The sequence below is a fragment of the Battus philenor genome, unplaced genomic scaffold (genome assembly GCF_028537555.1).
Source record: "Battus philenor isolate CCGP_79_NKW_IND1 unplaced genomic scaffold, ilBatPhil1.0.hap1 SCAF_12, whole genome shotgun sequence".
NCBI lineage: Eukaryota > Metazoa > Arthropoda > Insecta > Lepidoptera > Papilionidae > Battus > Battus philenor.
In genome coordinates this window covers 6314658-6342175 of record NW_027181674.1, presented here as the reverse complement: position 1 = coordinate 6342175, position 27518 = coordinate 6314658, and the positions used below count along the sequence as shown (strand labels likewise).

The 27518-nt window shown below is 30.0% G+C and overlaps 1 protein-coding gene across 1 annotated transcript in view; it reads left to right on the top strand.

Moving 5' to 3' along the window:
- The window catches only part of LOC137932984 (uncharacterized), a 34754-nt gene extending 18058 nt beyond the window's left edge, over positions 1-16696 (top strand). Inside the window, exons 3-5 of the mRNA XM_068776685.1 lie at positions 177-327; positions 8142-8243; positions 16366-16696. Coding sequence (XP_068632786.1) covers positions 177-327; positions 8142-8243; positions 16366-16415 — 303 coding nt within the window. The 3' untranslated portion in view covers positions 16416-16696. The remainder of the gene's footprint in view (positions 1-176; positions 328-8141; positions 8244-16365) is intronic.
- The last annotated feature ends 10822 nt before the right edge of the window (positions 16697-27518 follow it).

The window sequence follows — 27518 nt, the reverse complement described above, 5'->3', positions numbered from 1 at the left end:
AATAATAATGGATAATGGCTTATGCACACAGTAGGTTGCTTTCATTACCGGTTACTTTGCAATCGATTTATTAGGAGTGGCCAGTACACAAACTGTGATTTTCGTAACTTCCAAATGCTTTACCCACTATGAGTTCGTTTAATATTGCTGGTATAAATTAAATTGTTTCTTTACAGGTATTGATAATATGTGCAAGCTTTGCACTATCCTCCGCTCAGTTGGATTTGGGGGCCGGCTTTTCGGATGGTTACTTCGGCACTACATTTGGAGTCCCGGGCTATAACACCGTGTCAGGTGCAGCGACCAGAGATCCCCGAGCTAACACAGGTAACCCATTATTACAATTCATCGGGAAACTATAATATGACGCATTATCTTATTATGATCACAATCCTTGACCAATGGTTTACTACGACACATTATCTTTTCTGTATACATATAAGCGCGTTAACATACATGGCTATGATGTAATAAATATTTTTAAACAAGTTGTATTCATTTATATTTTCTAAAATAAAGAAATAGAAAGAACGACTTTTAGAGAAGTTTGTTTTTTTTATATAAAATCATTTACATCGTACTAAAATACAATTAATGTTACACTTAATTTTTTATACAGAATTTATCGATTGAATTTGAATAAACAAATGGCCTTCAATTGATTAGTTTTTGTTTTATAAACTAGTTTCATATCTATACATTATAACAGTCTCAATAATAATATTTAAAAATTATTAATAACACAAGAAGACAAGGCTAACACATTCATACATACATTTATATACATATATACTCGTACATTGGTATTTACATTAATATAATATATAAATACTTGATACACATATATATAAACATGTATGGTTGGTCAATAAGTAATTTTTGCGACTTATTATTAGTTGTAAAAAACATTCCAGCTAACTTTAGTTTGAATACTTTACGCTCGAGTTATTATTATATTATTATTATGGACATTTCCAGCAGCTCACTATTTAATTATTATTTTACTATATATGATTGGTATATATTCACAGTTAAGTTAAAAACAAGATTATGAATCAAATAGTAATATATAATATTTAGACAATTTCGATGTTTAACGGTCGATTGAAATAAGATTAGCTCGACTATTGCAGCCGTTAGCTGTTTAGCTCGAGGGATAACATGTCCGGTTCTATAAAAGGCATTCCGGGTTTCGAATTTCGTGCCGTGAATAATGTAACTACAATAAAACAATAGTTTGTGGGTCATTGAAGGTCAGAAAGTGTTTTCTGACCTCCTAACGTAGTCAGATTATCAGATAGTACTATCCGCGTTATAATGATTCAAAAGACATTAAATTGCTATTAGTATTTTCATGATTTTAGTTTTGATCTATGCGGTTTATATGGATTAAATAAATACATTATCATTTATATTTTGTTGCATTAATGTTCATAAGCTTATATTGTACAGCGCTAAAATATTTCGAAACGAATAATGATGACTTATGATGAATACTCTTGTTAAAAATGAAATAACAGAATATTATTCTGCATACGGACGTTAAAATAAATCACTATTATGTTATTTAATTTAATTATATAATGATCCAGCTTATATTAATAATAGTGATCATTTATTTCGTTATGAGAAGAATGCCAGTTCAGCTCAATTTGCTAGAAACAAGAGTAAAAACGAGCTCCAAGAGGAGAGAGGACAAGGGGTGGTTGTTAAATGCCATTCAATATGAGGACAGTCCCCAACAAATTTAGTCGGATTTCCGTGATCACTTTTATAAATATCCCAATGAAATTATTCTTTAACTATATAATCACTAAATAAATCCTTCCCAGTGAAAAAGTTATTAGTAATAAATGACAGCTAATAGAATTTTTAACTAGTCTATTTTTAATTAAATAATACTTAATTATAAGCGTATACAGTTGCCTATATAGAAGGTACAAATTTTGTGGAGTCAAGTGAATAATGCGAAAAGCTTATATTTTTCAACTAAATGCTAGGTGATGTAATGGTGAAATATAATTTAGTATATTGAATGTTAGATGTAACTTCGTCATTGATGCGAATGACTTTTTTTTTAAAACCTTTGTATGTAGTAACAAAGTTTTACGGATCCAAAACATGGTGTGCCTTATAAGAAGGTCACCCAGAGAGTAATGGAGAGATCTATGCTCGAAGTTTCATAGCGAGATCGAATAGAAATGAGGAGATCCACGGAAGAACCTAAGTCAAGGTAACTTCAATTTAAAGAATTGCTCGTTTGAAATGGCAGGCGGGGCACATTACTCGTGTAACTGATGGGTGATTTGGCCGATAGATGGGCCGACCATAAGGCGGTAAACGGTGTGTAGGTAGACCTCTCTCTAGGTGGACCGGTGACTTAGTTAAGATTAGGATCTTTAAAGGAAGGCCTTGCAATAACAAAGTTTTAATACTTGTATGTAAAACTTATAAAACATGCAACACTTACTCGCCAATACTTATTCAACATCGAAGGTCTTTTAAGCTTATTTTCTTGCCAATTTAATAATTGTTCTTATCGAAAAAGTTATTGACTTTGGTCACAGTATAATTTTATTAACTTCCTTTAACATATTATCAAGGTTTATAATTATTGTTTAATATTTTTTATTTAAAATACCACTCAATTGAGTTATTAGCGACGAAGGCTATGTTTCGGAAAGATAATTAGTTAGCTTTATTTTAAAATACTCTTAATAAGTTTAATAATTATAATAATAAATCGTTTCATTGTGGTAAGCAGAAGCCCATTTTCATCTACATTAATAGTCTCTAGTCGTCCAAGAATAGTGTTAGTAACAATAAAATATTTATGTTTTTGTTATGGGTTTGCTTCAATTAATGTGTAGTAAACGTATTTCCAAAAATCAATGGTTTCAGAAATTGTTAAAAACGTGATAATAATAACTGTACGAAATATGAATAAATTCATAATCGTTTTCCATCTGTCTCTGCAGATTTTTTAAAACCTATACATCCTCAATGATATAAATAGTTAAAATGATTTAATGAATATTTTAAATAATTTCATCGACGTGTAAATAAGTCAGCTGATGTCTCATGTACAAATATCTATTCTTAGAAAACGTAGCTGTAATGTTTACATAACTGAATGCAAATTAATCTGTCTCGTGGCGTGTTTAGACAGTAAAGCTTGTCCGCTGTAATTATTTTATCTAAGAGGATGTTATTTCGTTCCGTTTATCTTGTTTGAAATAGAAATGTTAATTGGTTATTATAATTTTCATTTAAACTAGAAATCAATCACCGATTATAAGAATGAGAGCACAATTTAATATTAATTATCATCATCATCGTAATTGCCGATAGACGTCCACTGGTTAGCAAAGGCCTCCGGCCAGTCTTACGCTGCCTATATCCAGAGACTTTCCACGACCTTGACTCGTTGATCCACCTAGCGGGGTGCCTTCACACACCTAAATATTATTTAAAATAATGAAACATTATCTAACGTTACATCAAGACAACTAATTTTATTCTTACATTGTTTGCTTGCGGGCAATAACCGTTCCTGTTCGATTTAAAAACGATATTTAAAATGACCTTCAATTGTAGAGCAATTGTCACGTTGTTTTTTAAGTTACACACTTTGAAATATAAAAATATAGAAATTACAAATATTTAACATTAATTAATTATCTTTCTATAGCTATTTACTCGCATATTTCGATTAATTGTATTTAATGTCATTATTTTCGACCTTACTTAACGTGGAAGTTTTCAAGAAAAAATGTAAATTAATTATGTAACTCTGTAGGTATTCTCCTTTTATATGTAGGTATCTTATTTAAATATGACGTAAATATTATATTGGTTGTAGAGTCCGGCTCTGACCAGTCACGACTTTATATATGTAAATTCATATAAGGAAACCCTATCGTCAAATGGTTTCGTATTCTTCTACGATGGTTAGCAAAAATATTTTCGATAATTTCGCTTCGTACAAAGATACTAATTTTGTGTATAAACAAAGCATAAAGTTAGTCAAGATTATATATTATATAAACCCTATTTTCTTCCTGTCATCGAATTTTTGTAAGAGTAATTGTAAATTCTACTTAATATTTTTAATTTTTTTAACTCCTTATTATACGAAGACAAAGGAGAAAATAGATTATACACTTTTAAATGATTCGTTTATTTTTCTGTTTAATGTAAATACTTGCTTCAGTAGTCAATAACTGTTTTTTTACTTTGCATTTTATTGGTCAAAAAAGAAAATAACAGTTGATTTTGGAGTATCGAAAATATTCAAAAAGCCTTGGATAATTTTTAATTGCTGTTTTCGAAGCCCTTTCTGTCGCGATAAAGAATGTAACGCAACAATTTAATTTGCTGCATCCGCAGACAATGTCTACAATTAAAGTTAATCTAAAATTTTGCAACGTACGTGAAAGATAAAATCTTATGATAAACAATGAGACTGGCGATTTTAATTACTTGTAATTGGATGTTGCGTACAATGCAAAAGACATTTACATACCATAGAAGTAATTTTTATAATACGCAGTAAAGTTAAGAGCGCGTTATTGTATTCCTATACGAGTTGTATGTTAAATTATTAGCCTTTATAAACAAATTATCAAATTAGTAGAACAAAAGTCTCTGCGAAATCGAATTAGGAATAAAAAAATTAGTAGACGAACGAAAGTTATCGGCATAACCTAACGAATTGGCAAGGTGAAATGGCAGTACGCATAAAAGATCGCCGCTGGGGTCTTAAGGTTTAGTAGAAGAGACCACAGATCAATAAGCGGAGTGTAGGAATTTCGCCCACAAAGTGGACAGAAAACCTGGTTAAGTTCCTCAGAAAACACTGGATGCAGGACGCTTCCTACTAGGAAATCTTTAAAATGTGTGGCCTATGTACAATTGTGGACAGTTGAAAGACATCACAAGCTATCTAATTTTAATTTGGATACATAATATGTTGGATATTTTGGTATATTTATTTAATATTTCCATGTTTCAAAGTTTTTGTAAATATCAACTGATATTTTGAAGCATATGCATTAAAGTATTCCGTTAAACCAGAATATATATAAAAAATGATTAACCATGTTCTGACTTAATGTAACCGAATTCTTCGAAATTGATTGAAACGATCTCGTAATCATTAATTTGTATCGTTCCCACGTCATTGTTAAAAACCGCTTAAATGTATACAGTTACGGTATTTGCCCTATTTCGCGATGTTTCAATGTCAACTCCGACTTAAGCAACGCATGTGTAATATCCGTCACGCTAACACGTCGATTATTCTCGCCTCGGCAACACTTCTAATTACAATAATTGCTCATACGCTGTTTCATTACAATGTTACAGTATGTTACTGAACAAATAATGGATAAAAATGTAATTATCCAAAAACACTTCGGAACCATTTTGCTCTTGTTTATAGTGTTTTGTTTCTCATTTTTACGATTTTACAATCACAAAAAAAAAAACATATCACATTTAAAATTATTATTTTGTGATATTCTGTTTTTGACAATAATCGAAATAGATTTATTTGGAGTTGATTTTCATGATAATTGTAATATATTAATTCTATACTTTATTGAATATTAATCTAAAAAAATTACTCTGCATTTTTTGGTAAAAATTAATTATTAACTGTTCATAGCTCATGTGTTATTAAACGGTTTTATTTAGTTCGACCCGTACGGAATTTGTTTGGGTCAAAATTAGAAATTGAAATTTAAGCACCTTCCCGTTGTCAGATTGATCTGAAATTTGGTACACACATTTAATTTAGATGACAATACAATATAATAAAATCAATAACACTATAAATCTAAGATGGCCGCCGATACAAAATGGCGGATTACATATTTTTCCTTAACCCCCTCAATATGGATATCAAATGAAAGGGCTACACTAGTAAAACACGATGATTATGTCAAAATTTAAAATTCAAGATGGACGCCGTTCCAATATGGCGGACTAGGTATATATTTTTCCACAACCACCACAATATGGGTATCAAATAAAACCGTTTAAAAAACCGTCTAACTTAAAAGTTTTTTTACCGATTTTATTTTTATTACGCAAATAATATTGCTTTTAATGCATTTTGCAATTTAACGAAATTTGCAATATGAGACGCATTTGTAAGAATACTTTACTTTATGAAACGTATACAAATTGCCTAACAACATTAACGAAATCATTACTTTTGATTGAGTTGATATAATTTATGTTTTGATTAATTTCAAGTCTGCACTATTGTACGGTACAGTGTTGCCCAATTTTTGTTGGAAATTGTTAAATACCTTGAGCATTATGTCGCCATGATACGTCTATTGCATATCCTTGAAATGTCAAACGACAGCAATGTTATTATTGTCCACTTATCAGTTTATTACGAATGTTCGCAAGTCCATATTTGTCTTAATGTTGAGCACTGTATAATTAAACAGTAATTTCAAATTTAGATTTGACTCTTTTGTTCTTGACAAAGGCCGACGAAAGTAATTCTTAATACATTCGCCTGTTTAGACATACCTCGGTGTAATTACAGATAATTTGGAATGTAAACCGCAAATCCGCCTAATCGCCGGGTAGAGCAATATGATATATTCTCGTCAAACCACATTTTGAAATCGTAGAACATGCGTCGCCTCATTACTTATATTGTTAGCGACCTATTTATAAAATTCTTATGTTTTGCGCTATTATTGTAACCTTTTTAACTTAAAAAATATTTGTATGAATTACATAGATAGTTATGGAAATTAATTAGAATTAAGATGAAGTGATAATATTGCTATGAAACATCTACTCGTCCAATATCCCTCAGTAGTTTAAAACGAAAGTATACCACCAGATTGTATTACCAGTGATGACTTACGTCATTGGACACACTTAGTACCTTATTCTGGTCTTATTAAAAATCTTACAGTCATCAAAAGGAATCAGGAATGAGATGTGTAGACGAACTAAAATACTCTTGAAGCCTATTGAAATATTTATGGGGGAGGTCTATGTTCAGTAGTAGACGACCGCCGGTTAAAAAATAATGAAGATGATGACAATTCATATCAAATAAGAACGACTACTTTGTTCTACGACAAATAATAAGGACGATGTTTTTTACCTTTTCATATAAGTGAAAACAGACGCGATTATAGGTCCTCATAATATTTAATAATATTGGATTAAAATGCATACGTATTTAATTATTTATTTTGGTTCTTACAAACGTGTTTCAAGTATGCAAATAAATGACTACGTAATAATTTAGTACCTTTAAATAACAAATAATAACTTTGCATTGGCCTTACTATTTTCATCTTGACATAAAGGGTAAATGTAAATTTCAAAGTTACAAATCACGTTGCATTTGTTAATATTTATATAATATTGTTCATGACCAAACGTTACGTACATCAAGTGCAAGGATGTGGCAATAAAATTACAGATTATTGTTGATCGCTCTTTGTGTGTAATGACAAAATAATCCCCGGATAATGTTAATGCGCTGTACGTATCCAATGATTTGATTTGACACAATACTTGCATGTTAAATACATAGACGTTACTTATTATGTGTTTGAAATGTAATATTGCGAAATGATGTTTTGCGAAATCCGAAATGTCCTTTATAGTATTAATTTTTATTATTTAATTAACCATATCTGATTTCAAGATTATAGATATATATATCATATTAATATTCATCGATCGAATCAGGGATGACGCGATTTATAGACGAACGACTAGTCCAGCAGATTGGCAAATTAAATTGAGTTTCTACAGTCATTGGTATAAGCTAAGCTGTATACAGGGCGCTTTCAACTAGTTCTATTGTAAACCTGGAGATCTGGAAATGTGAAGTCCAATTGTGAATGTCTTACGGGTGATATAACGATATAGATAATGTCATATAAAACGTGGTATATAAATGAAACATCGGCCGGTGGACTTGATGTGAGTCGGCCCTCCACTCGGTGGATCGACGACATAGTCAAGGTTATTGGATATGGGCAGCGCAAAGGTTATCGTGGCGATCTTTGAGGAAGGCGTACACTTTGAGGTCGGCGTCTATCACCTAACATAATGATGATGATTATATAAGTACATGTAATATGTTTCAGGTCCGGTACTATTCCCTCCGTCACCGTCTTCAGGTCCAGTGCAGACAAGTGGTGTTGTTGCTGGTGCGTCCGGGTACGGATTCGTACCTCCCGGCTCGCAAGGTAAACCATATGGGCGATAGATAACCTTAGTCAAATTGTAGTTAGCGCTAATGTTGAACACATCCTCAGTTGTTAAAGAGTTGTATACTATTATTACAATCTATCTCCTATTTAATTAGTAAATTCTAAATCACAGGTATTTTAAAATTTAACTTGATTAATGATTTCCTCGTATTGTAATCAAATAGTATACATCTGTAAACTTTTTGTATAATTTAGAGCAAGCTTTAATAAACGCATGTTTGTTAATATTACACATATTTACTAGTGCGCTGGATTACCTAAGCCAGATGTTACTATAAATTTAATAGAAAATTACCTTTAACCTTTTTCTTTTTAAAAATCGAACGCTATAGTTTTGTTTTAGTTTTTTGCCCTGTGTTATTATATTTTGTTACTTTATTTATAATGTTGTGAAAGCAGTTGTAAATAGCCAGTGTAAATATTTATTATTTTTAAATAAAACAATAAGAATTGGTTACTGTTTTATTAGAAATCCCAATGCACATTATAGTACATTACTGGCTACTGGTTAAATGAAATATTGGTGGAATGTTGCGGTAAAGTCCAGTATGGTAAAGCACTATTGCATGCCTTGGCACTATTATGCATGCTAAAGTTTAGATCCTTTAACGTGAATGTAAAAAACTTCATGAATTTTGTTATTAAATTTTTTAACAATTGTTATGTTAATTTGTTAAACTTTCCAGATGCAAATTTTTAATATAGTAAATAGTGATAAGTGTGTTTAAATTAAGTGTTCATGTTAAATTAAAAAAAAAATCAACCGTGTTCGCCAGCTGTATTTATTACGCGGGTATGACTGTACTCTTTGGTGATAGATTTTAATGATTCATAGAAACTTGCCCTGAGGTCAATCCAGTTCGTTATTTGTAAGACATTCACGACTGTCTGTTCCGGCAAGAGTGCGGGCATAAATGAACTGCGTGACCTTCAAGTTGTCCGATTGGACGATAGTTCGGAGCCAATCTTTCCCTTCGCATTTATTTATATTTCTTTGATAAGTTATTGTACGTGGGCGTGTTTTTTTAATTCTATAACGAGCAGTACTTTGAGTAGAGCCTTGCACAAAATAATTGCATTAAAATTTATGGATTTCTTTAATTTATCGAAACATTATGTGATAATTAATTGTTAATGCCTTTTTTAATGAAAAAAAAAAACTTAAACATATTACAGAGAGATCACTTTATTTATTTTCTTAATATGTCAATAATAAACAAAGAAAGAGAGAAGAAAAGATAGATAGAAGATAGAGAGAAGAGCATTGGAAGCCTACTGGTACAGGACTCTGACTTGCAATTGTAGGACGCAGCCTCGATTCCCGGGTTACAATCTTATATAATTCACACTTAGTGCACTAATTATAAAGGATTGCCACTGCCCCCAAACAAGTTTCCAGAAGATACTTTAGCAGCGTCCTCTGCGTATCTTAATAGCACACCGCGATGATCACTCCGCCTGCCAAACATGGCGATTATAGTATATCTCCCCTTCTATGTTTTTGGAGGAAGCCTACATATTCGGCGTCTACGGACTAAAACGATGAACAACTATTATGCATAAAAACGTGTTATATATATATTTTCTATTTTATACACTGAAGGATTTCATTAACAACGTGATTATATTTTAATTGCATTTTTAAGATGTTTTTTTGGTATTAGATCCTAAATTGTCGTCAAATAAATGACAGATAGGGAAAGGTATTTTGTTTTTCTCTGTGGTCTGTATGAATAAAAAAATAGTTTGTTTTTACTATTTTACTAGCAATTTTTCAAATTTACTTATCATAAGAACCTTTGTTGTGCTCAAACGAAAATAAAAAAAAAAATTAATCGAAATAGAATAATCGATTTTTTTGTGATACTGATTTATGTATTCATAAGATATACAAAAAAATTAGGTTCCTACGTAAACCTCTCATTTAGTTATACACTGTTTAACGGCAGGATATATATCAATTATATTAGGTAAAAATAAAAATGACATGGACCAAAAATTAAAATTTTGGTCCATGTCCAAATGGTTGTTTAATTATTTATATAAAAAATTTAATGCATGTACTTGTTTCGTAACGAATATACTAATTGATTTGATTGATTCATTGCTATCCCACATTAAGAAATATAATTACCTTTTTAACCAATAAAAAAAATGTAAACGTGTAAACAATACGCGATCAACATAATAAATAAAGGCCAGGTTTTAATTATTTATGACGCTCGGTTATAAATGTGTTTAACGAAATTTCACAATGACTACTACTTTCGAGGTTGGCCCATTCGGACAAACATTCAATTTGGGCGTTCTCTTAATCTAACGGTCCCTTCGTAGTACGGTCAAACGCATTTTAATTATGAAATTGACATATCAGTTTGGCAACGTGCGGCCGTCCGTGCGTTTTATAATTTAATAAAAGAGTTTGGACTTATCAAATTAATTGGAGCCCGTAGCTAACCCACCTCTGCCATTTCTAGTCGGGCTTTTTGATATTTGTCTAATGCATATTTATTCGTTTGTTACATGAAAATTCGAGGGTGTGCCGTCATGTGTAACAGGAAAATTAATTTAACATTTATATTCCTCTTATACAAATATGGTAATATTAAAGCAAGACCAATAAGAGATTAAAATAAAACGAATCCAACTTTTAAGCATAATTTTAGATACCATTTTAATTACGACTCTTTTGCGTGACTATATGATAGTTGTTTAAATCACACTGAAAAAAAGTTTTAATCGATAAGTTATCGTATAATATTTATAATTATTAAAATAAATGAAATCTTCATATACTTGATAATATCCTTTTTTTGTATTTCCATTTGTAAATAAATATCCTATAAGTTATTGAAAACGATTGCTATCAAGGTTAATTGAAATATAAATCACATATACTAATGCTAATATTTATTATTGTAGCACGCAAAATTTGAATTAAATTTACATTGGCTATTTGAATAAAGAACATTTGAATTGATAGAGGCAACAAAATCACGCGTTTTTTTTAACTTAGACCTTGGGTAAGAAAAAAAACATTTAATTCGTTTTACTTGTATCTTTTTTATAACAAACTGCTTTGTATTTTTAGGGATAAAGTAAGTAGCGTAATAAAAAATTCTAGAAAATGTAGTCTCCCGTACCGGGCCTCTTTGGCAAGCTAAACTTTTGAATGATCGAATGAAGAATGATGAGATCTGTAGATGAACGAATGTAATCGACACAGGCCAGCTGATTGGCATTGGGCATTGGGTAAAGTGGCTGTGGATAGGCCATAGAGGGCGCACAACAGAGAGCCCCTGGAGTCTTAAGGTACTGTAGTGAATACTTCGTACAGGCAAGGGTAGCGAAGAAGAAGAAAGGTAGCGGGACGTCCACCGACGAGTTGGACTGCCATTTCCGGTCTTATTGTCTAAATCTATAAGACAGGCCCATGGTGCAGTGGTCGTCCTGTGGGTTTTCACACACGATAGCGTTGATGATGATAATAAAAAAATTAACAAAACAAACACACAAAACAAAAAAGATGCTGCCTAATTTTTTAAATTTAATTTAACGTGAACGATTGTCGATAATATTTTAAGCACAGAATCAGCAAATTGAACATTGCCTTTTACAGTTGATTTTATTAAAATTTAACGTATAACTACGTTTAGCATTTAGGGAACAGTTGGCAGGCATAGTATGAAGGGTTTTAAGCGGTAGTATTTACATCATGTATACAAATAAAAATAATCTGTGTGTCTCATGTGTATATGTTTTTAAGAATGCTCATTTTTTGCTACCGATGGAAGAACCAAGTTTTAAGCACCTCAAAGACTTTTCACATCGTTGAAGGCAGATAAATATTATTCGGCTTCTGGTGCTTGAAAAGGTATAAAAAGAAGAAGTAGTATTTAAAATTGACGTAAATATTATAGTTAGAAACGACACGTCGTCATTATTTTAAGTGTTGTAAATTTTAAGGTAACTTTTTAACAACAATTATTATTTATTGGACAAAATTGTTACGAATAGTCCATTTAACATTCAGACATCATTCAAGAGCATGGACGCCTAAAGCAAGGCATAGGGCTAGCCCAAAGATATCAATGAGGAGATGTCGGGTTGCCGTTCGTTCCAATTTTTGCAATTTATATTTTAAATTTTACCTCTTACATTATGCATTTGATATGGTTTTATAAATTATAGAATAATGTTTCAGAAGTACCTTATTGGTAGATTTTATATGATAGAGATCATGTGCATAATTTTGTACTATCAATATAATACATGCTGCAATTAAAGAGTTTTGCGATATAGCAATAATATTTAAATAGCATCACCATCCCTTCGCACCATTTATAACTTTTTGGAAATAATCGTATTTAAAAACTGTAAATTTGCTGGATATAATTTTACAAAATCCATTCTTGTTAACCCGTTTTTAGGTGACCTATACTCGTGAAAAAAAAATAATGCTACTAAACTTTAGGTCGGCTTTATGCTTCCAGAGATATCGTGATGAGTCCAGATATTAAATAATAGTTAGTCAAATGTTCGAGATTGTATAAATAGTTAGCAAACATATTTGATGACTAAACAGAAATAATGATTAGCCGGTCTGTTTAATAAACTATAACGAAATTAATTAATTTTGTGCCAAATATAAACTATATTTATAAATGTTCATTTCAGAACTTAATTTCGGATCAGATCAAGATCAGAACTTAATAATTTATCATCGATAATTTCAATTATGCTTAATTAATAAAATGTAGACTAAATAAGTACGTCGCACACCGGTTTAATAAACTGGCTATTTTGTTATTACTGAAAAGGTTATTATTTTTACCTCTTATTAAAGTTGTTAATTGATTTATCTGGCAACTAATAAATTTATATGTCCCCGAATCATGCTTACCAAGAAGTACAAAAATTTAATTTAGACTTATAACTAGACTTAAGTTTAAATATATTGTGTATCTAAATATTTTGGTAAACTTATACTTTATAGATTTGTCTCTTATCAATTTAATATATTCTCAAATGATTTGTATTAGTTACTTAAAAACTCTTACTTAAAAAAATAGTTGCCGAAAGCGTTCTTTAATAAGCAGTTTCACTTTGTACCTTAATCACTGACAGTTGTAACAAGCATTAAATTTTTTATTAAATTAAATATTTGAAAATAGTAAGTTAATAAATAGTTTATTATTATCATTTAATAAAGGTTAAAATGCGTGTTATATCTCAACTGAATTGATTAATAGACATATTCAATAAAGCCTAACGTACAGAAGTCTTGACGTTATGTTTATATTTAAACATTATCTTAATTAGCCAATAATTACGTTTTTCCCTAATGAGTACATAGTCACGTTATTATAAATAAATTTTGAAGAGGTTCATGCTCTTATGTTCTCTTTAACCCGCGAGGTAATATCAATGAAGTCCATATATTTATTCTAAAAATATAACTAGCATTGAAGCCTTGATATTCACGGAGATTATTCACATCTTACTTGTCTATGATTTCTCGTACCTTTTTCATAATTTTATGTCGGTCGTAAAAATCCTAATTAATTCTAATCTTACAGCCCTTTATTATAAGTGAATGACGTTGCAGGAACTGAGGTAGCATTGTTATATTATAATAAATAAAAATAAATCCCCTTCCGTTTCAAGGTTTTTGATTTACAATTTTTGTTCTAAGTACAAATTAGTAAACATGTTTGTTGACAACGACAAATTATAGAAAGTAATGAATCGCGGCTAACTTGATGGTTCTCTTTAATCTTATTATATGTCAAGATGATGTAACATACCAATATAAAAGCGTTTCCAAGATATCGTGTTTGTATTTTGACGTAAACGTAAACGCAAGCTAGAGCTATTTAAAAAAAACACATAAAAATTGAATATTTCTGTTAACTTTATTTCATTAAATTTAAAAAGTATAATTATTAGTATATTTAATACATGTCATATACACAATAACATACCATTAAAGCATTAAACCGTTTTAAAAAATTGTGAAAAAGTGCAAATTTATGTCATCATAAGTGAAATTAAATATGCGTCTTAATATTTATTTAAACCAATGGTTTTGTATAATTTTAAAAATGATCAATATTTTTTTGTTTATTATTATGTAATTGTTCCGTGCGCGTTTTGTTAACCTAATGAACGCTGTCTTAACTTTGCAGATAGAATTCTATAAAATTCGTGCTTAACTGATCTCTAATAGGTAACAAAAATATTCCTACGAAATTGTAATCCTTTAATCTTAATAGTTCAAGAGATATTGTGATGAGTTAGTATGTAGGTGGAAATTTTATGTATTGTAAATATATATATAATCTATTGCAGAATTTTAATAAATAAATAAGTACCTTCACCTAAATAACTGAAAATGTATTTCATGGTACTAAAAATGTATTTATTGATAAGTCATTACAACGAATCGACCATGTTTTATCTTAAAAAAGTCCGTTAGAAATATTTTGTACATATGCATAAAATTTTGTTTGTTTATCGTACGTTGATTTAGATTACGTCACTGTTATTGCGTAGTACTCATGTAGTAGTATCCCGCGTAGCAGTGCTACGGAAGCGAGGCGTCGCGCCGTAGCGGCGCCGTGCCGGAACAAGCCTGAAGGGTTGTGCCGTCACAAATCAAGTTATGAGAAACGCCACAAAAGGAAACTTTGTGCATTTCCGACCCGGCGAGCGTGAAATCCGACACAAGTGCACTGATGAGTAATTGTATTCCCCAAACTTATACAAACAATAGAAATGAATTAAAGTTTTAAAAAATTTCTAACTATATTGCAGTTATTTTGGATTATATTAAATATATTTAGTTATATTATGCATAGTAATTATTTAAAGTATTAAAAGATTTAAAGTGGTAAATAACATATTTGCTGTTTATTAAAGCATGAAACACTTTATCTAAAAATCAATGGTTGCAGAAAAAATAAATTGTGTAACAGTAACTAGGGCTTACAATACCAAACTAAAATCTGAATACCGGTATTTGATATTTGAAATTTGAAACACCGAGGTACCGGCATTAAAACCGGCAATATTAATAAAAAAATCACTAATTGTATTTTTAATTACCACAGTTGTTATATTAACTTGTTAACAAATAATATATGAAATCCAACAAATATTGTTCTGGAATGAGTAGATATCGTTTATTTTTTTACATAAAGAGTAGGATAGATAGGTAGATAGATACAGAAAAGTGCATGCAAAAAAAGTACATATTAGATTCTGTTACATTTTACATATAATAGGTTCGTATGGCATTATATAATTAAAGAAGCAAAAAAATATAATTCAATTGAAGATATTTATGAAATATTATTAATAACTTGCGTTTTGTATGTATAATGTAATACCGAAATACCGGTTTTTAATAACGGACAAAAATCGTCCGGGAATCCGGTATTCGGGATCCCGGAATCCCGGTATTGTTAGCCCTAATTGTAACATAGTAACAACGTGCCATTTCAAAATCGGATAACTACCTAACAAAATTAATTACTGTTTACTATCTGTCCCTGCAGATTTTATAGTGCAGGAAGTCGCCCATAACAAAAAATAAATGTCAAATTAACGTAAAATATTTGTGATTTTTTGATACAAGGTTGGAAGTATGTGTAAATACGTTAAAGGTTTTTTTTGACATAAGGACAACACTTTCATCTCCTTATAGCTTTCACACAATATTAGAAAATAAGACTTTAAACTACTATTTTACTTATGTTTTTTTTCTTACTAAGTCTAAGTTTTTTTTTAAATATGTAACAGAAATGTTATATTGCAATGTCTCTTATTTTACTAAAAAAATTCGACGCTGTATTTATTCTTTAACTGTGTCTGTAATAAATTTAAGTAATAATTTTCGATTTTATGTCATTATTTTGTAATTAATAAGTTGTTTTACGTTTTCTATAAGATTAATTGCGTAGCTATATATATTATCAGAACTTGCTTTATTTTTAAAATATACATGTTTATATATTTAAAAGTGGAAAATCTGAAATATTCGAAAGCAGTAAATAATGATGTCCTTCCACTAATGGTTTCAATTTTATGTTTACAGGTCCGGCACTTCCGCGATATTACTACCGAGGATTCTTTATAAGAAGATAGAAGCTACTCCATTTTTGATGTGATAATAAGATGAATTCAAAGTACCTTAAATATTCCCATATAATTAAATCAATGTTAATATGTAAATAAAATAATAGCAAACATTTTGTAAAAAAATATGTAAATAAACAGTCATGACACTGTGATATATGTGGACAGATGCTTAATATGTTTAACGACTTTTCCTCGTTAAATTAGATATTTGTAATAATGACATAAAAATGAGTAGATGGATGTAACTTAAGAGTGACTGCCACTTGAAAATGAGGATGAATGTAAATAAAAACCTTTCAATAATTTAATTTTTTTCCTTTTTGTATGACTATGATAAATAAGAATAATAAATTTGACGATTCTATAATAAATTAATTATGGATAGAAAACTTCGAGTCATAAATTTTAAAACTGGATCTCAACTGTTTAAAATTTGTATATATTTAAAAATAGTAGTTATATGAACAATTACATTTTTCGCTATCCAAAAAAAAAATGCTAAGAAAGCATATTATTATGTTTTTAATAACTTTCGCACCACAATATACATATATTTACTTCCTTTACTATATATATTTACTTTACCATAGCAAAAATATGTCCATGAAAATAGGATATATTTTTAAAATACTTTAAATAAGATCTTATTAGAAAGAGGTAAATTAAAGCTTAGTAGCGCAATGGTAACCCAGTGTTACAGGACTCTGACGTGCGAGTTTAGGTCGCGGGTTCGTTTCCCAAATAAAAAACTATTTAAGATTGTATATTTTATGTAGTTTTTCTTTTGGGAATTAATTTTATTGGATTGCCACAGCTTATAAACGAAATTTCAGAGGATGGGTAGCAGCGTCCTCTGCGTACCATCGCATTGCGATCATACATTGTGATCGCCAACCCGCCTGCCAAGCGTGGCGATTGTGATGTGTCCCCCATACATATTTATATTTTATTATTTATTATTTACTTATTAAAAACGATAATCATAAAAACGTCAAGATAATATGTTTTATTTATATCATCATCTTTATAGTCTTACAGCATATATCTACTACTCTGCTAAAATTAATCACGTAAATAAATATTACATAACGTTAATAAAAATAACAATACATCTGATTATATTACTCTAATTTATAGATTGTATATATGTTTAAAAAATGATGTTTTTATTATATTTAAATATCTAAAGTTATAAAATAACATATCTCATCATAAAATCTTTAATCTAAATTATCTTAATAGCATATTTATGAAATTTACAATACTTTAATTTAGAAAATAGTCAATATAAATACCGTTATTTATCGCACATAAATAAACAGTTTTATAATGTTTAATCTTAGAACCGATCTGATTACAAATTTTTACGTAATAAGCATAATATTTGAAATAGAAATAGATGTTGTGAACGTGATAAATATACGTATCTTTCATTTATGCTTTACGTAACCTTTCGTATAAAGGAGACTTATTTATAATGGTATTACAGCACGCCATATGAGTCGATTCTTGCATCACTTTTTAAGATTTGGTAATATATAATCCAGATGTAATTAATTCATATTTTACTACATTCATAAATACACAACGTCGTCGTAATGATCGTGAACTATTAATCGCTAAGTTAACCATGAACATGAAATAAAATGTGTTATGGCGTTCTTACACAATAAAAAACGATGTTTTAAACACCTTGCCTATATTTACCATCAATTAGCGTTGAAATTAATAGATGATGGGCAATCATTTGGTCCCTGTTATTGTTGCTATGTACTTTTATGTACTTTTAAAAGTCAGTGATGGTAAGAAAGTTAATCTTATCTTTTCATAAGTTATCTTTTTATTTACAATTTTATGTAGTTTGACAAACACTTTAAATTAACTATTGTAATATAATAATATAATCAGTAGGTTTCTTAAATAAGGAATATTAAATAAAGGTATTGGCTATAACGTATATAAGACGAAATTTTTACACGTATCCTTTGTTTTGCATCTTAAAATATTACTAATTTTGCTACAAACATTTATATATAAAATATGTATATAATATTCGCTCATAAATGAAATATTTTGATGACTTACTAAACAATAATTGTTGTAAAAGGATTATATCAAGGTCACGCTCTATTCAATATGGATGCAGTAAATTTTCATACTGGAAAACATGAAGAACTTACATCTAATATAAGTAAGTATAAATTCTCATATTTAAGAGTTTACTTAGCTAGTTAAAGCGAAAACATAAGCACTCACAGTGTAAATACGCGTAGTTGTAATAACGACAAATTTGTTATGAAATTATATAACAAAATATTTTGATTTGTGTCAAAGATAAATCCTTTTTAATTTTTATCGAAAATGCTGTACTATGCTATAGCTCCATCCATTTAAAAGTTCATGTTATATTTATAATAAAAGTCTTAAATTTCACTTTTTCATTGTTGTTAAAATATGTCACATATAAATTAATAATCAAGCTATTTTGAAAATATTTCAAAAAATTTAAATAAATGTGTATTTAGAAAACATAGTTTTGGATACGTGGACACGTAAATGGAGCGACGATATAGTTGAAAGTTGCGGAAAGACGCTGGATGCGGGCAGTCATCGCCAGGGGAGGTCTATGCCTTGCAGTGGGCGTCTATAGATTGATATGATAATGATAATATTTTAAATTGTAATTAAATTAATAAATTACAGATGAAGACAATAATATTAAAATTAACAATGACGACGGTTACGGAAATGATCCCTACAAACAAATCACTTCGTCATTAGAGAGTGAGACCTATTGTGACTATGTAAGTAATATTTTGACGAAAACAAAATGTGCAGATATGGACAACTACATGAATAATAACAACAAAAAGCGCATCATAAGGTCCCGTCAGGCGTCACTCAGTTACATCATTCCTCACGTCTTTATGTACTTACTCATGATAGTCTTGAGTGATTTTTGAAAATTTAAAATCAAGTCGAATCTAGAATTACACTCTTTATACCAAACATCTTGAATTTATTTGTAAATTTATACCTCAGAGTTAATTATAAATGAGAATATCAGCAGAAGAAACAAGATCATCGACGTTGCTCGAATTGCTCATTTGAAATGGCGGTGGGAGAGCCATATCACTCGTGCAACCGATGGCAGCTGGGGCTGAAAGCGGCGTGTGTAGACCCTCATCTAGGTAGACTGACAACATAGGCAAGGTTGTAGGAAGTTGCTAGCAGCGGGCAGCGCAATACCGGTCATTGTGACGGCCTAAGCCATGCAGTGAGCATCTATCGGCTAACATAATGATGATAGCTCTCAGCTGAGTCATTTATTTTGAAATTAATATTAGAACATATTTAAAAGAATATATACGTACAAATATTATATGAAATAGTCTTAAAAATAATATACTAATACCTGGCAAATATAAAAACGAGATTGTAAGGAAAAAGACAGTAAAACTAATTGTTCTTTTTTAATAATTTTATTTATTGTTGCAGGTTCAAAAGACTGTTGAGGGATCGATGTTAACGTTCTATTACATAATGTGTTATTTCACATTTCAATATACATTTCCTTTACATGTTTTATTATTCCTTGTATCAACAAAACTAAGTACTTAATTTAAGTTGGTTTAGATATATTTTAGCATCTGACGAAAGAAATCTGTCATATGTCATATATTTAAAACAAAGGGTATTAAACAAATCAAATGAACTAAAGACGAAAGGTTATTACGTAAATTTATAAAAGTACGACATTAGTGTTTCACAGGTAGTTTTGGTTAAATCATATTTTGACTCGTCTGTTAGAGGATAATCTAATAAAGAAATTGGCGTACTGTTAAAAATTATGGAGATACAAGTATCTGCGTTTGTTCGTATGTATTGTAACATTTTCAAACAAATATAACACTTTATGAATTCGTAAAATTTTTTGTACTCATTTGAGCAAAAGTTTTTCAAACTTTTAGTGTATTATTTAATTTAATTGTCATTTTTCAAAAGTTTTTACTTGAAAGAAAATTCGGATCCAACACTTGGAATCCTTGCGAATGACTACTTGCAGTGGCGAATACTCACTGATATAGCATTGCTCATATTTTATATTTAGGGTTTCCCATCCCAACATCTAACATTACCTTTGTTAATAAAAACGGTACTATATTTTTATTATACAAAATTAATTATACTGAAACTTAATACCGTGAAGTCTACACATCCTTATTTTTAAGGTTATAATCCAGTTTAATAAATAAAATTATTTAATTAACATATTACATTATGTTTAATGAGATAATTTACATAATACTAAACCGATGCAAAAATTTTCATTTGTAAACACCAACTATTAGGTTTATAAAATGTTTGATAGTCAGTGTTACTGGAGTACTGGTGATTTCTTATACAATGCGTTAAGCTTACCCGTCCAATACCTCTTTTCCTACATCACAAATGACAGGCTGTAAAAAATAAAATAAATTATAAGTATACAAAGAAAAATCATATATGCTACTGAAACCGCTGTGCCGCGCCTTAGGAAAGCGTGACGAAGCTCCTCCTCCCTTCATCGAAAAAAAAAACATGAGAGTTCGCCCTGCCCTCGCACTCTTCTCGGTATATCTATAGTACGCAAGCGGTATAGCCGGTACAGCGGTTTCGGTAGCAATTTAAATTAATAGCGTTTATTAATTGGTCAATTTATTGGATCACGAGCGATATAATAATATTACGCAGAATAAATACAGCAGACCTGATAGGTAAAAAAATATTTAATTAAATTAGTAAAATTATTGAAACTGTAAATTATATTATATACTGTTTACATTGCGATACTTACAAAAGTACAAGCTGACGCTAATGTTTTGGTAGCTTTCTGACCAGCATCATTGATTGCGCCCGCTAAAATAAATGATGTGACTACAATCTCTTATCACCATATATTATATACACAACTAAATGCTAGATTTTTAATTTAGAGACATTATAAATGTTACCATTTACTTTTGGGTTTCAATTTTAAATGATATGTCCTAAAGTATTGTAGTCGAAGTAAAAATTAAACTATAGTAGCCGAGTAAAGTACTTGGAACTCTTTCGTCTAGCTAATCCTTAGAGTATCTGGCCAAATGAGCTATGCTCTGTGCGCCGTGATTTTTCAATCCAACATAATTCAACCGCCCCAGTCGAGATTAGCTCGGAAGTCTGTGAGCTTAGATGGACCAATAAAAAAATTAGGTGAAAAAAGGTATATGCTGTTCGTACTCAGTATTTAGTTCACTTCCACATTGACGTATTATAAATAAATATAGACATACATTTTATAATCTGTCAGAAAGACTCGCGTTGATTGCACTATGTTTTTTTTTTTATTTCCAGAAGAGAGTGGCAAAGTACGATTGAATTATGTCCACACAAATTTGACATGAATGTCATTTTTTTACGCTAAAATAAATAATAAAAATAATAACTAATAACTAATACGTATGTACGTGTTAGTATATATATATATACACATATAGACATATATAAATACATATATATGTATATGTATATATACTACACATACATATTACTAAAAGTGTATATAAATCATTTAGTTAACGACTTAGAAATTCAGAATCTCTAATATAGTATTAAACTCAAAATGTTTCGAGGCCATTCGAGGCAATCGTCTGATTTTTGGTTAAGTTTTCAGATTTCGTTAAAGTAAAATCATCAAGAACTAGGATGATTAAGTGAACTTAAAATTAAGATATATCTGCTATCTGTTTAATAAAATACAATTTAATTACCATTAGATTTCTTGGATCATAAAATGTGCGAGGTTAATATGAATACTACTTTTAAGTCGGTAAAAAATTAATATAATTCCATTTCATTGAATGTTTTTAACTTACTTACCTTTGCTTAAAGCTAAGAACGACAATGACAATAAAAGTATAGTAAAAAGGAAATAAGTTACTCTCATTATTATGTATTAGTGGTTATTTACGAAAGGACAAGGGGCCTTTGCAGTTAAATCAATTATATTCTATAGGAATTTTCTTAACACTTTTACCGATATTAAAACAAACATTCGTGAGTTATAATTGTTTTACTACATTACAAATTTAAATTTAATACTTTTTCATGGCACGTTTATAATATTAATAAATTTAATATTAATGGATATGTAACACGTTCATTATTAATCCACGTTTTTCGTAATTAGTAATGTTTATTCTGAGACTAATGATAATGGAAGACTTTATTTATTAATCTGTCTAGTCTTTAGAGGGAAATTGAGTCGTTATTGTGGATAAAACTCTTACTTGGTTTCTACTTCTTCGCTATACGTCCAGACCTCGGGGATGCACACATGCTTTCGCGCTTCCACGTGACTTGCCAGCACTCCTTTTCTTCCAGTATGAGTTGCGCTAGAAAGTGATCTCCACAGTTTTATAGTACGGAAACCTCTTTCATCTGAGTTCACCATTCAGAGGTTAAGGGGATATACAAAAATTATAAACACTTTTAGACTGCTGTTTTATTATAGTGTCGCTGTGAACTATAAATAGGAAGTGTAGGATTTTCTTTTCTCTATCTCTTCCGTCCCAGAAACTTTCGAACCGCGTATAGAATCTTTTAGTACCAACACTTACTAGCTTGTAGTGTTGCGATTTCTCCTGCGGTCTGTATTGGGTAGGCATGGCATCTATATTGTCTCCGAAAAAGAATTATCGACCTTATTTAAGTTAAGCTGTAGCGTTAAGCGTACTCGAAGGCTGGATTGATTATAATTCTCATTCATTCTGTTTTATCTTCTTTTTTTAGCCGATAGACACACCGCAAGCCGTAGGCCTCCTCCAAAGATCGTGACGATGTCTGGTAGATATTATAGGTCATTATAATCATTATTACAGCCGTAAAACCCACTGCTGGACAATGGTCTCTCCGAGAGATTTTCAATAGGACCGTTATTAATCTACTATCACCCAATTGATCTGGCCACTCCAAAATAAGACTTCGGCGGTAATCTATTTTGCACGTTATGTGGCCTACCTATTGCTACTTCAACTTGCTAATAAGTCATTATGAGCTGGGAGAACAGAAGAGTTCAACCAATACAAGATGGAAAACTTAAGGAATGTGATCTGTTGGAAATTATGGGTCTAATTGCTTAGTATCATTACTTGTATAAATGTATTACTTCAAAGATCGAGTCTATAATGTGAACTGTCTACGACAACACACAGCTGAGAGCTCTTTATATATTTTTTTTAAAACTTTCTTAGAAGTCTTTCACTTATCTTAGTATTTGGTTAAATTTTAGCGACAATTATTTCCCATATCAGTTGAATCTAAACGCAGAGACTAAATGATTAAAATAATACACTATTTAAAATGATTTACCTTGACAAGTAGTGCTAATAAAATGTAAAATTTTAATTCAACATCGTCCATCAACTGAAGTTACGGAGAACAATAGAATATTAATCTTATGGTTACTGGGCTACGCATATATTAATTTTATATATGTCTTTATTTATTATACAAAGATCTAACAGCTACTTAAACGATAATTTTTACATTGTTCAAGTGCTCTGTTTACGATTACTATCTTTAATTAACATTCTGATCATGTCCGACCTTAGAGATAAAACATTGTTTGGAAATTTATGTACGGACTGTCGTAAGAACTATTGTTAAACCGTAAACCATTATTATATTTCGCAATCGGCGAGTCTATGTTTAAGGTTATTCAAAATTTAAATAAGTTTTATACAGGCGATTTTTATATTTTATTTGGGAAGATGGTTAAAAATGGGAGTTGTTATATAAATATAAATTAATAATAAATAATTAACTATTTACATAGATTTCTGGAATGATTTTTACGATAAATGTAACGGCATATCGATGCTAGAACAATTGCAGTCCAGCGTTAGGGAACTATGACTTGCAATCGTTGGACATGGGTTCGATTCCCGAAGTGTGGATTATACAAGATTGTATCTCAAATAATTCATTCACACTTCTTGCAATAATTATTTGCCGCTTCTCACAAAACAAGTTTCCAGGGGATGGGCAGCAGCGTCCTCTGCGGACCGTAATACCACACTGGGATATTCAATCCGCCTGCCATGCGTGGAGATTATGATGTATCCACCCATAAGAGGTTACCTATTCCTTGCATTGGATGTCAATGGACTGAAATGACGATATCGATGATAATAGAATTATATATCGTTTGCATCCTAAAGTAAGATTGTTTTTTTTTCATTGTTTTTATCGTACCGTTGTCATACAACTATACCGGGTTTGACAAGTATATATAGTGCTTTTAAAATATATTTTTATCCACTCAAGCGATTTTTATATATAAGAGATATAGAATTGTATATTGACTTATACACGATATATTTAAAATAAAGTGTATAGACTTGAAATTTGGTGGCAATATTCCTTTTGCTTAATCCTCCTACTTTCATTGTATCCTTCATAACTGAGGATCTTGACTCTTTCTGGAAAGTATGTCAAGCACTACATTAGTTCACCCGTTCTGGTCTTCGGCGACGTAGAGATAGAATAGATAATACTTTATTATTCGTTTTTCAACTTCCTATGTATACACATGTATATAAATATATATCCTGTATAAACATATGTATAATAATATATATGTTTATATAAGATGATTGTTATACAGGGTATAAATGTAAAATCATTCCAGTTGCCAATATATAGCTCATTTTCTGTCAATTAATGTATAGAAATATAAATAATGTATAGTTTAATAATACAGGCTTTTCAAAAATAAATGGCTTAAGAAATAATTTAATGATAAAAGAAAGCGTTACCGAAATTCGGATTTCTACATATCAACATTATTTATTGTATATTATGATATGAAGGTGATAAATGGGCTATGCATTCACATAAAAGCTTTTACACCTATAAACAATTATCTTATAGTATTTCATATGTAGTTTCGAATGAATTAAATAAAACAAGAGTGCAGTGGAAATACTAATTTATGTTTTATTTTCACATTTATTAGCCAAAGACGCTTTCATCTGTAACATAAAATTAGGGAAAAATATTAAAAAAACTCAAGCATAATGATAGCACTTAATTTAAATTTGTACAAGCAATATTTTGGTTAATTCTAATTAAAGTTATAATTCATGTCATCGAAGATCAAATAGATTCGACAAGTGTTATGCCTTTAAAAGAAGAAAAAAATTCCTTCACTTACAGGTTTTCGATTTAGCCCTTGCAGATCTACAATAAAAAATATCTTTTAATAAACAAAGATATACTCATTAATTAATAGGCATTTCAAATATAAAGTAAAATACTTACTTGAGCAGCAAAAATGTTTATATTCTGAAATAAAAAAAAATATATTGAACAATTATATATTGAAATGATATATAATATGAGTGTAAGTAATCTATAGATTACTTGCACTCATATTATGACTCAGCCGATTGGCAAATTGAAATGACAGTAAGTGGTGACAGTGGCGCAGAACATATGACTGCTGGACCCTTGAGGTTCTTGAGTCGGGACCATGAACAGGTTAGTACAGCCTTGTACGCACAAGATAGATAGATGTCTTTGTTCAGATCGTCGGATGACTCTGGATGCACACTACTTCCAACTGGCCATATTAGACATCTATGCAGATGCCTATGTCCAGCTGTGAACATTCTACAGTTGAAGTGATAATGATGATGATGAAATAATAGCGATTTCTAGCCCTTTATTATTTAAATAAAAAAGGATGTTTGTATAACCTACCCCAGCGCACTTCGATTCAGTAGCTTTAAAAAAAAGGAAGAAAAATTAAAAAGATTAGAATAGTACACGACTGTAGAGATTAATAGTATAGATATAAAGTTAAAGAATTTTTTTTTCTAATCTTATAATGATTTTACAAAAATCAAACTAAAAATTATTGAGGGTTTTCTACATGTCAACCGTAACATTGTGATAATTGTTGGGTGTATTGAAAATATATGACAGTAAAACAAAATAAATAGTATTAATAATTCGATTGTCGATTTAAAAACTATTTATGAATACTTATAGGTTTTTTAAACGTCTTCGTTATAGAAAAAAAATTACACAGTTTTATCTTGTAACTTTGATAATCATGTAATAAAAAGCAACATACCTGTAACATCTGATGTGAAATAAATAATTGTCGATTTTAATATTAATTTAAATGAAAAAAGTAGTCTTTGATTATTTAAAAAAAAAACTTTGAAAAATTGAACTCTTTACACAGTTTTACTTAAAGTTAAAGCGTTTAGCGTATTTCAATAATAGAAAAAAAACTTACCCCCTATAATAATTTTTGAAATTAGTGAAAAAATATTTATAAATAAAATTTTGATTTCATTATGCTATCTCCACATACAACATTACATACATCACTATATAAAAACGAATCCCTATTTCTTTGGTCACACTATAACTTGAGAGCGACTTTACTCATTTCATTCTTCTTTTTTTAAAGTTTCACATACTTTGTGAAGGTTCTTATGGAAAAAAAATATAAAAATGATTGCTGAACTTTGAAAAAGTTAAAAATATATGACGATTTGCTTTCGTGGATTTACTTTACTTTCGTGTTTGACTGTAAACGTACCGAAAAATTATATTTTAGTTTGACCAGCATTGGCCAATATTCATTGATTTAAAAATTTATTTCTAATTTAATCAATAAATAGAGTGATCACTCTGAAATACCTTTCCTCAAGAATGCAACAGGCAAATAACTACGTACGAGCAGAACAGCTGGTAATATTGGAAATATACCTATCTCCCGATTTACACGGTACTTGTTTTACACGTTTTCGCTTTTACACGGTTTTCAAAATAATTTTTTTTTTTCAATAACCGATTTTATTACCATCTCTCATAATGTTAATATTTCTGCTTCAAACATCGAATCGGCACAAATAACTTCGAGTGATGAAAGTGAATTCGAAACTTCTATTCCGAAAAAAGGAATGATAGTAATTTCTGCCAGTGATAAAGGATTATAAAACACCTTTGGTTTTATTTTTTGTTCTTCGGTTTAATGTAATGTAATTTAACAAAAAACAGTGTTTTCTT